Raw genomic sequence first — 15816 nt, forward strand, 5'->3', positions numbered from 1 at the left:
TCAGATTTCAGAAGGAAAAAGTAGTGTTTGAGACATACTTAGATTTTACTCCTTATGTGAAGTTAAAATTTAATGCAGTATGTGACACTATAAGTGAGGATTCATGGAGAGAAGAGGAAGGGAAAGAAGAAGAGAGGAGCAGGTTCATCCTTTCAGACTTTGGTGGTAGCCCCTAAAATGTGAGCCAAGCGCATCATGGTTTCCTTGGAAGACGATGGCTTAGTGTCCCTGGTGCAGGGTGGAGGAAGAGAATGGACTTCCTCCCTTGCACGCTGAGGCAGCAGGGTTGGAAGATGAGGGCGCAGACCTTTTGTGTCCTGGTGGGTAACAAAGCTGTGAGCAGGGCTTTTGGGTACCATCATTTCAGGGATCCTCCTTTGGAACTGAGAAGGGAACTTATTACCAGACTAGGGCAGTGCTGCGAGCTCAAGGCCAGGACTGGAGTTGAGGTCTAAAATGTGCCCCACTGACATCCACTAATGCTCAGAGGGGCCACTGCTCCCACTCTGCTCTCCCAAAGCAGCCTTCCCTGAGGCCATCTTCCCTCAGAATGAATACCATTTATTTATTTATTTATTTATTTATTTATAGTGCCAGAAATCAAATTCAGGATTTCACACTTGCCAGGCAGGCACTGTGCTCCTCAGCTATATCTTCAGATTTTTTGTCTTTTTGAGACAGGGTCTTACTATGTGATTCAGGCTCATCTTGAATTTACTCTGTAGCTAAGGCTAGTCTTGAACTGTCAGAGATCCTCCTGCCTCAGCCTCCCAATTGCTGGGATTACAGGTGTGTGCCACCATGCCCAGCTGTTATTAATTTCTTATGCCTTATGCATAAATCAAACTCTGTTATAGGTATATATGTTTAGAACAAATCACAGTATCTATAGGATTCAGTACTTTCTACAACTAGGTATCCTCTGGAGGTCTTGGAATGTACCCCCTTTGGTTAAAGAAGGGATGACTAAATTAACATGGTTCTGACTAAATTCCTTTGCCTCCCTCCCATGGATTATTATACCATCAGGAATCTAAAAGAGGTATCTGACTTACCAACCTATTTGTAGAATAAGAGAAGCATATTACAGAATATTATGAAAACTATACTGCTATATTAATGTGCATGTGTATAAAAAAAGTCACCTGGACAGGACAACACACTAAAATGTTAATTAACAATTATATGGGTGATAGGATCCTATCTTGTTGGAGGATCTTAACTTTCTAGAATGGTTCTGTAATTGCTTTATTACATTTGTTCAGCGAATGTGCTCAGGGAATACATTATTATAAACTAGTACGTAAGTCCCCTTCCCAAAGAGGGCTGGTTCATGGTCAGGCCCACTCACACCATGACTTCTTCTAGCCAACCCCACCCTGCCCCTTACTCACCTTGTCCTCCTGTCCCATCCCAGAGCTTATCCCCTTGATGGATGCAATGCCATTCATCTGCCCACACAAGCCAAGACCCTTCAGGTCTTCCTCAGCAGCTTTTCTGACCTGAACCAAAACCAGGGTGGGACCAGCCAAGGCTACAACAATCACAAAGAGAGATTTTCCATTTGTTTTCAAGCTGCAAGCTCCTAATGGTCCAGCAGAAAGACACATGAGATCAGTAAGTAGGGGGACAACAGACTTTCCAGGTGAGAAAGCCTAACCCAAACCCCAATTCCTGCATGGCTACCTTAGCTGTGTGACAGTGGCTGGCCATCCACATCTCTGGACTTCCCTTTCCCTGATTTATCTGTACCAGGGAGAGGCTACCTACATCTCCAGGTGTGGATTCCCATGGCACAGGTGAAGCATCTTGCCACAGGGTCAGCTGAAGTTTTCCCCTTCTCCCCACTGCTCAGCTTCCAGACCTCAGGCTCCAGCTGGCAGGACTCTGTCATGGCTTCCAGGCCTGTAAAATGGAAGGAACGTTCCCAGTGTCCCATAGTTCAAAGCAGGGAGAATTCTCCTACATGAAGAAGTGTAAAAACTGGATTTCTAGCAGAATTCAAGGCTCTTGCCTAACACCAGCAGGTTAAGGCCAGCAAGGTGAAACTTTCTCACCTTGTACAGCAGATGTTATAACCCTAGATGAGACACCAAGGAAGGATTTGAGACACCAGGCTTAGGTGACATTATGGCACATTTATCCTCTACTGACTGAGTACCACAGGGAGGAAGCCAGGTCTTCTGTGACTGTCACATCACCAGCCCATAATAGGCCCCTGCAGTAAACTCTCCTCCTGATTTTTTCTTATCTATGAGTATTTTGTCACTGTAACACTGGTTTACAACTAACTGGGAGAGACTGGAACCATTGAGGAACATTTGCAATAGAACTCTAATTAGGTTACAGTTAGGTGTATAAAAGTATGTGTATAATTAGGTTACAGTTAGGTGTATAAAAGTATGTCCACATATGCATAAGAGACATGATTAAGAAAAGTGGGAGACTGAGCATTTTCCACAGGACAGCGCATAATCTTGTTCTATAAAACATAACCTCAACATAATCCCAAGGGTTGGTGATTTTCTGAACTTTAGGGTTGACCACAAAACAGCTCTGGGAGGGAAAGAGGAAGAACAAGAAAACCCTAGACTTCCAGCATGACCTGGAGCACCTCTGGAGTCCCTGGGCTCACCTCCTATATCATCACCAAGCATAAAGCCTTCATGCTGTACCATAGAGTCTCATATTTCTGGAATCAAGGGAAAGACTTAGGGCCTAATGACAAGTACCTGGGGCCAGAGGGAACATCAGCTAAGGGTAGGAACCAGTTCCCTGGGAAGCCACAAGAGTCTCACATTAAGGGACTGTCTTACTCCATGAAATCACATGAAACCCCATTTCTAAAGTTTTGACCAGATGTAGCTCACTTGGCAGATGTCACAAAGTCAGCTATGAGTGGCAAGACACTAAGATCACTGCAGCCACCCCAAAGGCTGTACCCTGGCTGGGAAGAACAGCTCATCCTCTGTCAAATACTTACACTTTCCTGGGGGCAGGGAGTTCCAGGTCCCAGAAGGTTCAAACCAGGTCATCAACATCTACCTGTGGGCATGATGATATCAATAATGACCAAGTGTGACAGGCAGTGCCCCATGACCATGGGCCAGCCAAGCCGACCCCAAAGGAGCTGGGTCTGGGTTTCTACATGTGGCAGGTCTCTTCCATCCCCCTTCTCTGCTACACTGGTGGCTATGTGGAGCCCTGACTAAAGAAGAGGTCGCATAGCCTCTGGAACAGTACAGCCATGGGCTCTTGGTATCCATGCAGTTGGTCCATACAGTTTCACATCATGGTTTAACATGGGCTGGGTGCAGGCTTCTGGGATTGCCCATGAGCCTTCCATGCAGGAGAGCATCCTTTGTTCTCAGTGGGGGAAGAAGCAAGAGACTCCAGGGAGATAAGGGGGCACTGGGAAGTGGGACTGAGTTTCAGAGGAGCACTCAGCAGAGCGAGTCCCAGGCCTTGAGGAAGTCAGCCTCCTCCTGTTTATATGCCCAGGAAGCGAAGTTCAGCCTCTGCTGCAGTGTGCAGGTGGATGGTAGCTGTCGTTGAGGGGACTCACCAGGTACATGGCTGGCAGGGCAAGGCAAGGCTCTGGGGAAGACAGGGCAGGAGGAAGAACACTTCATTGCCTAGAACTTACCAAGCAGCAAGACCACAATAGTCAGCAGAAGCCCTTTTGGGATAGCCTTAGTGGAAAGGAACATGGCTCACATTCACAAGCTTCCTTCAATGGTCCCAGAGGGGACTGAGGAAGAAGAAGCCCCACTTGTAGCCCACAGATCAGCCCAAGGCATGGCTGAGCTGGGCTCAGTCCAAATACATTCACCTACTCCCACGTTTGACACCCAACACCACCTGCCTGCAGCACCTCCTGACTTAGTAAGGGTCCCATGTCCTCATCACTCACACAAGATTGACTGTCAACAGTGAGAGTTGATGCTGACTAAAGCTTATTGTACAGGAACTCGATGCTCTCATTGGAGCAAGGTGACAGTGGTACAGAGTGATCCAATGCAATGTTTGGGACACACTTCGACTAAAATATTACTCATTGACAAAGAGTTAGGGAGTGTAGTGCTCCAGGTACAGGAATGTGCTGTGGTGAGAAATGAGACTGCCAAAGCCAATGGCTCTGAACGACATGCTGTGGTGTCTGGACTGGATCCTGGATGCCATCAGGAGAAATGGAAGGTATCAGGACAGAGAAGGCCTTGAGGGGATTCAGCTGACAGCATAATCAGTTTAAACAATGTTCCCTTAAGCATAGAATATTTAAGGACTTCTTAAATATTTGTTCATGACAATCATTCTGAAGTGCACATTCTGGATGATCATCTAATTATTTTCTCTGAATAAATTTTCAAGAGTAGAATTCCTGAGCTGTATAATTATATCTAGATTAGTCATCAGATGGAAAAATTCAATCATTTGCCCTTGAAGCAGATGTCTCTTGTTACAAAAATAATAACCCAGCTATGGTGTAGTGACACACTCCTGTAATCCCAGCACGCAGGAGGCTGAGGCAGGAGAACTGCTGCAAATTCAAGAGCAGCCTGGGCTGCAAAGTGAGCTCAAGGCCAGACTGAACTGTATAGTGAGACTCTGTCTCTAAAAGACCAAAATAAATAAATAAATAAAACAGCTCATATTGCTAGGTGCAGTGGTGCACACCTGTAATCCCAGCTACTGGGGAAGCTGAGGCAGAAGATCTCATGGTTGAGAGCAAACTGGGAAACTTACAAAGGCCCTATTAGAAAAACAAACAAACAAACAAACAAACAGTACTGGGAATGTATTTCAGGGATAGAACACTTTCATAGCATACATAAGGTCCTTAGCTGAGTCTGTAGAATAACAACAACAACAACAATAATAGCCAATATTTGCAGAGCTCTTGCTGGCTGAATGCTTTTCCAGCCATTTCTCTTATAATCCTCACAGAGACTTCAAGTAATTAAGAACTGTATCTCAAGGAAACCAAAGCTCAGAGAGATCGGGTAACTTGCCCAAGGTCATACAGCCTATGAGTCAATTGCATCCCTGAATGTAAAGGTCATGAGCTGGAGGGCAGAAGGGGAATCAGACCTGGGCTGGAAGAGGTAGTTAGAGGCAAGGCCCTGGTAAGTTTGGACCAATGACTCTAACTCCAGCAAAGATGGGCCTAACAATATTTATCTAACAAGTTACAAAAATTAAATTAGCTTCTTCACATGAAGTATTTAGGTCAGGACCTGGTGCCATTAGGAACAATTCACCAACAGATGTCAATGACCTGTTTGAACCAGCCAACATGGCATGTTGGGTGGTGCTGTACCCTTGTGGTGACTGTGAGCATTGCAGGAAGCTACCACTGCCTAGCCAGCTCCAGGATAAAAGCCCTGAGGCAGACATCTCCTTCTCTTCTACTCAAGCAAGTCTACTTTTGTACAAGGGCTCACTCCCAGAATCTGCCACCTCCCAGCTGGTTCTCCTGTCTCCCTACCCATCATAGGGGATATTTCAAGCTAACACAGAACTAACCATCACGAGAATTGTCTCCTATTCTCTTCCTGGGGGTGGGGCGAAGCTGGCAGGAAAGATTTCCTACCTCTACAGGGAGGGCCACTGTGTTTGCAGAGAGCATTTCCATGGATGCTCCCACAGTCAGGTTGCCAGATGAAATACAGTTGTGCCCAGTTGAATATAAATATATTCTATGCAGTATTAGGACTTGGTTTTACTAAAACATTACTCATTGTTTAGCTGAAATTCAAATTTAATTGTACTTCTTGTTAGTATGTTTGCTAAATCCAGGGGGTTAGGAGGAAAAGTAAAGACCAAGCTTCCTGGAAGGGAGGAAGCAACTTCTGTGCCAAAAGATTTGAGTGTTTTATGTCCACCCTCACAAAGTGGTAGGTGGAGTCTCTGTTGTTACCCTTGCCTCTCTGAGAGGACACTGGAGCTCCTGCCTGCTGAATGGTGGAGGTGAGCTGGGCCTGGCCACCGAATTTCATAAAGCCCTGAGAAGGCTCCTAGGCCAGCCCTGTGGCGTCTGAGTCTCAGAGATGGGTGGAGCCTGACATCTCTGGCCGGGCTTCACTATCAGTGGTATCAGCCTTCTGCAGGATGAGCCTTGCCCTCTTTCTGCAAGCTTCCCGCTGCAATGGCCCCTTGGGGAAGGGAGCTTACTGGGCAGATCCCACCTGAGCTGAAGGTGGCTGTGATATAAAGGCAGTGCCCCCTATCACAAGAGCCTCCCATGAGGGTACTCAGGAGTTCCAGAGAGAAGAAAGTGACTGGGAAATTGTCTATCACCTCTTCCTAGGATGCCGAAATAGCCTGTTTTCCATATGGTATCCCCTGGGTTACTGAGTGATTCTCAGCAGCCAAGAGCTCCAGGGAACTGAGAGGTGAGAGCGCAAAGGCTGAAGCAGACCTTGGTCCCTCTCTCAGCTCTGCTCCAAGTCACAAGCCAGGTCCCGAGAACTTGGTTCAGGCCCTCACATCCCTGGTGCAATCTGGCATATCAACCCCACCACAGTGAGGCAGCCTGCATTGGTAGGGACCTTAGGATCAAATGGGTAGGACACCTGGTGAGACAGGATGGGCTCTCTGGTGTTGTGACTCTGTTCTGGAAATCCGAGGCAAGCTGGTGGTTAGCTTGCATGCCCATGACCTTAGAAGACCCTTGACCCTCTGGCCTCCTTATACTAAAGGAGTAACTGGGGAAGGAAAAGGGGGGGAAGAGGAAGTAAAAAAAATCAAGACGTGTTATGTACCTGCACTAACTCCCCATGATGAATGTACTCATCATGTACTGTAAACATATACTAATAAAATTTGTACATTCTTTAAAACTTGTACATTCCTCTAAAATTTGTTATATTCTTTAAAATTTTAAAAAGAAGACTACATCTGCTGTAAGTTGCTAATAAATGCTTCTCTTTGTCACCTGCCTGACACAGGATATATTGGGGCTTCCATTCTTCTGTTTAATCCTCCAACTAACCTTCCCTAAAAGTAGTAGATGCAATCAGTCCCACTCTGTAGATGAAGAAACTAAAGTTTGAGGTTACATCACCACAGCTGAACTCCAGTACCATAGTCTCTTGCTATCTAAGTAAGATTAGTTCCAGGACAATGTCCCCCAACCCCAGGACACCCAAATCTGCAGACATTCAAATGTCTTGTGTAGACCACCACAGTGTTTGCATAGAATCAATAAACACCCTCCTATATACTTCATCTCTAGATGACTTATAATACTCCATTAACATAAATGCTATGTAAATAATTGTTATATTGTATTGTTTAGGGAATAATGACAAGAAAAAAGCCCTATACATATTCAGTATAGATGCAATATTTTTCCCAAGTGTTTTCCATCTGTGATTGACTGAGTTTTGCTGATGTAGAATCTGTGAGCACAGAGAGCCAACTGTGTCCTGTCACCTCTCCCACATTAACAACACACAATGGAGCCATCACCTAGACTCCTCCTTGTCCCTGCTGTCACATTAACTGTTTTTCTGGGCTCTAACTAGCTTCTGCCTCACACCAGGAAGCCACCTCGGCTTACAAACACTGATGTCAGGGACCCCATTCATGATGGTTTTGATGTCCGTCCTGCATATTAGCATCTGCATTGTTCACTACTGCTGGCTCAAGGCTCAGCTATAGGACTCTGGGAAACAGACAGCAGGGTCTGAAGAGCCCCCTGCATCTACCACCAACGTCTTCCAATAAAAAGAGGTTGAAGGTCAGGGATATAGCTCAGTGGTACAGAGCCTGCCTGGCAAGTGCAAGGTCCTGGGTTCGATTCCTGACACCAGGGTCGGGGGAGAAAAAAGGAAAAAAAAAATAAAGAGAGGTTTATTCATTCAGGACTTTTGCTCTCGTGACCTAAGGCATGGGTGGGGAATGATGCCAATACAGCACGCAGCCTCCTGTGAGGGGATAGTCCTGGGCATACAGGGCCTGTATGGGCCATCTGCATTCATACCAGTGCAGAAGGATAACAGGGATGCATTGTCCTCCAAACCTGTGGCTGTGTAGGAGATGACATGATCATGGCCCTCTTCTGTACTTAGTGATTGGTGAGGGGTCCAGAAGACCACTAGGGCAGACATTGTCTTTTTTTCCTCTGGTTCTGGATCTGAAACCAGGGCCTCATACATCTCAGCCAAGTGTTCTACCACTGAGCCATATCCTCAGCCCTTTTGATTCTGAGACAAAGCCTTGCTACGTTGCTGTAAGGGTTTATATCTAGGTGCACCCATCCACACACCGCCTTATCCAGTGTTTATGGTTTATTAGTGCATTGTGGTGCATAATGACCACATCTCTTGTGGACAGTTGGAATGTGTACGTAACACTTCTGAATTCTTTTTTAATCCCCCTCTTTCCCTCCCCCTTCTTGCCTCCGCCCTTCATCTCTAGGTCTCTGTCCCATTTGGAAAAGATCGATCTCTCTACTTTCTATTATTCTCCTATTATTTTGCTATTTATATTTGGAGTTCTTTATATGAGAAGCCCTGCAATATTTAAACTTGTGTGTCTTATTTAACTTAACATTATGTTCTCAAGGTACACCCCTATTCCTACAGATGACTTATATTTATCCTGTTTTGGCCAGCGGTTAAGCTTGGTGGCACAAACATGATCATGATCTTCAGTACCAAAAACAAAAAAGTCCTTTCCTTATGGCAGTAGTACTTGCATATAAATATTGCATTTTCTTTATCCATTCATCTATTGATGGATACATATGCCTCTTCCAAGATTTAGCAATTATGAATTGTGCTACTATAAATATGAGTAGACAGGGCTTTTAAAAGATGCTTGAATTGTGGGCACTTTATAGCTAAAGGTAATGGTATGAGGTAGGGTCTGTGCAGAAGAGATGACTTACTGGCTGGTGACCTGGAAGATCCCGCCCTTTGCCATCTGCTTCCGGTGGCCATGCCATGAGTAATTTTCCTCTTCAAGCAGGCTCTTCCCTTATGCTACTTCTGCCCTGGAGCCAGCTGGCTGTGGACTGAAACCTCTAAAAAGCATGAGCCAAAATAAAACTCTCTTCCTTTAATTTATTGGTGTTCAGTATAGACAATTGCCCAGGCTGGTCTTGAACCTGCAACCCTCGTGCCTCAACTTGGTTTGAGTGAGGTCGTTCTGTTTTGGTTTGGGCACTAGGAATAAGGATTGAACACAAACCCTTCACTGAGTTACATCACCAGCCAATTCATAGTTTTAAATAACTTTTATCCCAGTATATGTATTGCTATAGTTGTTCTAGTTCATTATCGTTATAGCTACTGTTGTTAATCTGTTGCTATGCCCTAATTCACAAATTAAACTTGATCACAGGTATATATACGAAGGAAACAATATAATATGTGTCAGGTTTGGTGTTATCTGCATTTTTTGTTTTGTTTTGTACTGGAGATTAAATTCACAACCTTATGCTTGTGCCAAGCAGGCACTTGTGCCTTGAGCTAAATCCCCAGCCCTACTATCTGCAATTTGAAACATCATCAAAAGTATTCCCTTGAGTAAGGGGGCCCTACTGCTGGGAATCGCACATTACAGTGTGTCACTGGGCATCATGCCCTAGTTATTATGCTCAAGGGCTTTGTGCGGATGACTTGACAAAGGCCATGTCAAAAGCAATCACACCACGGGCTTCAGTAAGTCAGATTCCTCTACCCCAGGAAGCCAGTAGTTAAACATTTACCAGCACCGTGTGGCCCTGGCTCTCCTGCTAATGCAGGAAGTAGGGAGTTGTAGCACCATCCCTCTTTTCCTCACCTAAATTCTAAGGATCAGAGAAGCCAAGTGACGTGGCAGAGGCCTCAAAGCATACAGCGTCACACAGAAGCCTCAAACCTGATCTACTCTTCCTTTCCCTCAAAGCAACCAGCTAAGAAGATGGAAGTGGCTTTTGGCTGGAGCCTGCCTCTGGATTTCTGCCCACCTCTTTGGTTGCTGCCCCAGCACTCAATGATTGGGCTCAAGCCCCCCTCTCTTGTCCAGTTGATCCCATTCATTCCTATAGCTTCAGTCTCCAGTGTTCTGCCACAACATCTCCCTTCTGTCTCTTCAGGCTTGCATGACAGCAGCAGCTGGTCAGCTTGTCCCTTGCTATGGTTTGAGTGTGTCCCCCAACTTTGAGTGTGTGCATGTTGGGACTTAACTCTTCTGTGCCACGGTGTTGAGAGGTGGGTCCTTGTGGGAGACATCTACATCATGGAGACAAAGCCCTTATGAATCCACGAATGAATGAATAAATGCCTCTCTCATGAGAATGGAGCCCCCTTTTCTCCCCTCTGTGCACACAACACCTCTTCCTGTCATGAGCGACAAGGCATGAGGACCTCGCCTGAAGCAGTAAAGATGCTGGTACCATGCTCTTGAACTTCCCAGCCTCCAGAACCATGAGCCCAAATAAATCTTTATTCCTATTATCAAGTCTCAAGTCTTTTGTGATAGCAACAGAAAACAGACTAAGACATCCTTTTCCAAGCATTGCTATCTGGCCAACCACTTCTTAAAATAGTCCAGCACAGAGTCTAGACTCTTTACTATGGTCTATAGGGCCCTTGCTGATCTGGGTGACACCTCACTGCCCCTTCCAAAACACCCTTCACATCTCAACACCCAAACCTTTATTCAGCCCTTCTGTCCATTTGGTTTCTTGGATCTGGTGTTTCTCTTGACTGGACCTGTTCATAGGCTGGTCCCTCCTTGGGACACTCTCCCTTGTTTCCCCTACCTGATCTTGCAGGTTCAGGAAGCCCTCCTTGACTACAGCCCACTCCTCCTGCAGTTTATCTCCTCCAAGCAAAGCCCTGCTGCTACCACCTCATTCTTGTTCCTCCCCCACAGAGAAGAAGAATTCAGCTTTTCAAGGATTTATTGGCCTGGCCAGCACCTGGCTTAGGGCTGTCCTGCCTTTCAGCCAGGCCCCAGCAGCCCCTGTGCCAGGGATGGGCTGGCTGCAGAATCTGTCCTGAGGTTTCCAGCTGCTGCACACCTGTTTCTTCCTGAGTATCTGTGGTCATCCAGCCACAATGCCATGCAGTGACTCAGTTAAGCAGCTAAGCATCCTGGTACCTAGCTTGCCAAGTAGTCTTGGGCATATTCCTTGCCCTCTCTGGGCTCCAGTCTGCTTATCCTTCATGGGAAGATTAACTTTGTCATCAAAAAGACAGAGCCAAATCTCCCCACCCAGGTCCACTCTGCTCAGTACAATAGAGTCCATGGAAGTTGATGTGGTCAGGTCCTGCTACAGCCATTGCTCCTTGAGATCTTTATCTCTAAGCTTCTGCCCAGCCCAAATCAGGTGCCAGGGCCAGGGATTCCAGGAAGCCAGGCATCCACACTCACTGGCAGAAAGGGGCCAACCAGGGACCACACATCAGGTTGGGTCAGGAGGAGCTGGGCTTCCCCACCGATGGGTAGAGCTTGCGCAAGCTGGAGTCCAGGAGGAAGTCCACTGACCTGTAGAGAGGGTACCAGTGGTGAGCAGGTAGCCTAGGGGTACTAATGAGGGATCAGAAGGCAGGAGACCAGAGCTAGGGGAAGGACTCTTGGCCACAGGATACAGATAACGACAGGTAGAGATCTACCTTATCACTTTCTTCCCACGTTGGGCTACATGGGAAAGCCCAAGAATTATAGCCATCTTCCTTTTCTTTATCCATTAGAGGAAATGGAAGCAAAAAGAGGGTAAAGGACTTGTTCTGGGCCTCAGGAGAAGCTGTGTTCCCCCAGGGAAAGCCGCCACTCTATATTGGTCTAGTTGGATCAACACTCATCTTGAGTTTTAAGAGCAGGCACATGCCTCAAGCCTGGTCAATCAGAACAGGAAAAATGGCTCACAGGTGAACATCTACTCTGGATGAACCATTGACAGCATTGCTTGGACTTTTTGCTATCACTATTTTTTTTTAATAATTTGGTGCCAGGGATCCAACTCATGACCTCACATTTGCCAAGCAGGCCCTTATGCTGCTAAGCTAAACCCCGGCCCCTTGCTATCACTATTAAAAAGCTCCTGTTAGGACTTGGTAAACTAGTGGGATGGAAGTTGGGAGCTACAGAGCAGCGGGGGCTCCCTACTCCCTCAAAGGGAAAGTGAATGAAGCAAGAAGTCAGTTGGGATGGACAGAAGGAGAGCAGGATGGGAGACCTAAATGCCCAGTGATATATCATTTAGGTACCCTGATTTAAGCACACCTGAAAGTAACCCCACCCTAGCCTTTATTACTTCACCTAACTGTTCAGTTTGAGTAGGGCTTATGCCACCAATATCTCCCCTACGCTTACCACAGTAGGCTACAACTGTTCTTCCTGCCTCTGGTTGTTTTGTAACACTAGACTTTCTGGAAATTCACTTGTCCTATGTCCCATACCCTCGAAGCACCCCGCCTTCTCTATTGCTAAAGTACCTGCCAGATCACACAACAAGGTCATAGACTATCCTTTCTACCTCAGGAACCGCGTGCCAGTCCTGCTTCTGCTGTCATTATCCTGTGCCACAAACCTCATAGAGCCTAACTACTTATAGAGTGGGTGATCCCTGAGGCTAAGAAGGTACCCACCTGTCAATGGGGTGGATGATGACAGGAATGGCCAGAAGCCCAACTGCAGTGGTGGTCCACTTGCGGGCAGCCAGGGGCCAGCGGGTGGCAGTGCGCAGGACGTAGAGAGAAGTGGCACATATACGGTTGATAGTGAAGCCTGGAATGGCCACAGAGGCCAGAGCCTGCCACACGAAGGTATCCACCACGGCTATGGTCACTCTTGAGCTGCGGCTGGCTTCGGGGCTTGGCATCTGGTGGGCACAAACACTTAATCCAGTACAGGAAGAGGCAGAAAATCATGTGGACAAGATAATGAAACTGGACCAGGGAAGGAGAAGTGACCAGTGGGGAGGGAACAGTTGGACAAAAGGAACAGCCCTAGTTATGGGTTCTAGACTGTACCACTTAAGGCTGGGGGAGGAGCACTGTACACATAGACTGCCACCTCCAGGAAGGAGTGGGGGCATGGAGGTGCACTGTGCCCCAAACCAGTATGGAGTCCATTGGGTGAGGTTGTGGGGATGTGAATGTCCCACAGGAGCTTTAGCATACATAAGGCTACAGACTGAGCCACACCCAAGGTGCACTAGTGTGGGGGTTGGGAACATAAACTAACACTCACCTTTCCTGCTTTCTTGCCTTTGTCAATGGCATCGGCCAACACGTAAGAGCTGGACACACCGTAGCTCAGCCACACCACAGACACTGGGACCAGGGAGCGGAAAGCCTCCCCCACCTCATTGGCATAGCCTGGAGGGAGGGAACATTTAATTCTCAGGTCTATAGTTTTTCCACAAGCTGGGGCGCTATAGAGAAAACTGGTTCTAATTCTATACTGCTAAACTGCATCTGTGTGTTCTCAGCCAAGTGACCTTACCTTTCTGAGCCTGAGTTTGCTGGCTGTGAATTATGCCCGTGACACTCACCTGGACTCCAGGGCGTAAGTGGGAGGACTGAGCATACAGTCACCATTATCATGGCTCCCTGGTTCTATTCCTAGTGTTGGTTCTGGGCAGCTAAACTCAGGTGACAGGCAGCCAGAGACTGATGAGGGGGATCCCGATTGACCAGACACTCCCCATGTGCCAGGGCTTTCTTGCTTTGTCTCACCCCACCTTACTACCACTGAGGACCATCATCCTGTTCAGCCCTGTTTGTAGGGAAGGAAATGAGCCTCACATAGTGCCAGTGAGTGGATGTGAGTCCATCCTTGGAGAACTGACCAGCAGAGGTGAACCCATGAAAGCTGTGTGACCTTGGGCAAGTCCCTAGCCTTCTCTTAGCCCAGCCAGCCTCTGGCCCATGAAGCCTGAACCAAGACCTTCCCTCATCTCTTCTAGGCCCTGGGACAGGAATCTTGCGACCCTGGCTTGCCCCGCAATGAGCTCCCCCGCGGGCCTCCCCCCCACCTTATGGGTCACCATGCCAGTCACCCCGTGCTCACCCAGGTATCGCACCCACGTGTCCCGGTAGAGATCGCGCTCTGCGCCACCCGGCTGTGGCTCTGACATGACGCTCGCACCGGAGACTGCCCCCACCACGGCAGCTGTGCAGCTCTGCTGCTGCCTTCACCTCCACTAGCACTAAAGTTCTCCGGGGCTGGACCTGCCGCAGGGCTAGATCTGAAGGACAGCTGGGGCAATCTCTGCCGGAAGGGAGCGTCTGCAAATTGCCCCGCGCACCCAAGCCCCTCTCCCAGCAGGCTTGGGTTTTACCAGTTGTCTTGTTTTCTCTGAGTCGTTGACACAAACCGCTCCCTGGACTGACTGCAATTTAGGGAGCCAAAGAAACCAGGTTCTAATTAGAGATTGCTACACTTCACAGTTAAGTGACCTCAGGCCAAAATCTTCTCTGAACCTCACTTTGGTCATGTGTAAAAGGGGGCGAGGAAGCTGCTAGTGTTCACTCCCTGGTATGGTTGCGAAGATTAATTACAATTTATTGAGCTTACTATGGATTCTAGAAGGCTTATTTCCTTAAATCCTCCCACCAGCGTGGACCCTGTTCTACAGAAGAGGAAATAGAAGCACAGAGAAGGTAAGTCACTTGCCCAAGATCACACAACCTAGTGGGCTCACCTCTCCTCTGGAGGTCTCTGCTGGCCAGTTCTCCTAGGATGGAAGTATCTATAAGAGGTGATGCTGGGGTTCGAATCTAGTCTACATGACGTGACGTTAGATCCTGTGCTTTTAAGGAGAACTCAGTAAGAGGCTGGAGGAGTATAACGGGGAGGTGGGTGTCTGAGACTCTGGAGTCTCTTCTCAGCAAGTGACACGTTGGATTCCGTAGCACTCACATCTAACTGAATCAGCACGACCCCAGACCAACCTTGGGAACAGGACGTTGAGTGAGTGAATAAATGAATGAGGGATGAGAGACAAGATTTCAGAGAAATGAGCAGAGCACAGGGGTGCTGGGTTAGTGACCACAACAGGGGAGGGACAACAATGAGAGCACTTGACCACAACTCGTGAATTCTTTCGGGCAGCAGCGAGACAACAGCGCGGTCCCTGGAGACCGTCAGTCCTGGATTCTAGTCCCAGTAGCACCACCTATTAGATGTTAGCCTCCCCAAGCCCCAGTTTCTATGTAAAAACTCAGAGAATAACCAATATTTACTGAGCGGTGACTTGTACTAGGCTCTCTTGTAAGTGCTTTGCACTTCCTATTCCCTTCAATTTTTGCAACTAACAAGGCAAGCACGAATTTACGTGGTACTTGGTAGAAATTCTTAAGAATTAGTTTTTATCATCATCACATAAAGACTGGTAAAATAAATACCAACTCCTTATGGAAGCCACTGTTTTCAGCCCTAGACGCCTGTGCCCCTGTAAGGTCTTGGACTGTCTGTGTGTTAGCGGTAATCTCGCGGGGACTGGGTTCGGTGAGGGAGGGAACTGTCCCCAGCCCCTGAAACGCCGGCAGTGGTAGTACGGAATTAGAGGACTGTCCCTAACACCACGTGACCTCCGCTTCTCCGCCTTCCTCCGAATTTGGGCCCACAGCAACCCCAGCAGCAAGCTAGCCGTGACACACGTGTTATTGCGCTCCTTCTACCAGGCCGGTATTGAAGAGCCAGGAAAGGCAGAGCCTCTGCCCTCACCTTGAAGGCGGTCAGCAGCACGCTTCACGCCCTGTATAAAGATGGAGGGCAACACCACGCCCCTTTTCTTAGCTGGCCCAATCGGAAGGCACGTTGATAATTGGTCCTCTCGGGAGAAAACACGCGAGAAGAGAGTGGCTGACA

The 15816-nt window shown here is 47.6% G+C and overlaps 1 protein-coding gene across 1 annotated transcript; it reads right to left on the bottom strand.

The window, feature by feature from the left end:
• Nucleotides 1-10879: 10879 nt before the first annotated feature.
• Mtfp1 (mitochondrial fission process 1) lies at nt 10880-15760 on the bottom strand. The gene is made up of 4 exons (XM_003478318.5): nt 14014-15760; nt 13192-13319; nt 12588-12820; nt 10880-11484 (listed from the first exon to the last, which is right to left on the bottom strand). The coding sequence occupies exons 1-4, from the start codon at nt 14078-14080 to the stop codon at nt 11412-11414; spliced, it is 501 nt and encodes a 166-aa protein (XP_003478366.1). The 5' UTR covers nt 14081-15760; the 3' UTR covers nt 10880-11411.
• Between the last annotated feature and the right edge of the window lie 56 nt (nt 15761-15816).

Source organism: Cavia porcellus, unplaced genomic scaffold (genome assembly GCF_034190915.1).
Source record: "Cavia porcellus strain 051 isolate PalLab524CR breed Dunkin Hartley unplaced genomic scaffold, mCavPor4.1 scaffold_16, whole genome shotgun sequence".
In the NCBI taxonomy this organism is placed as follows: Eukaryota; Metazoa; Chordata; class Mammalia; order Rodentia; family Caviidae; genus Cavia; species Cavia porcellus.

Excerpts from the sequence above, each read along its gene's own strand:
- Mtfp1 (XM_003478318.5), bottom strand. The coding sequence starts at position 14,080 with ATGTCAGAGCCACAGCCGGGTGGCGCAGAGCGCGATCTCTACCGGGAC. Across the intron at positions 13,320-14,013 it reads CACGTGGGTGCGATACCTGG|GCTATGCCAATGAGGTGGGG; the intron begins GTGAGCACGGGG and ends CCCTCCCTCCAG. Across the intron at positions 11,485-12,587 it reads ATCATCCACCCCATTGACAG|GTCAGTGGACTTCCTCCTGG; the intron begins GTGGGTACCTTC and ends CCCTCTCTACAG.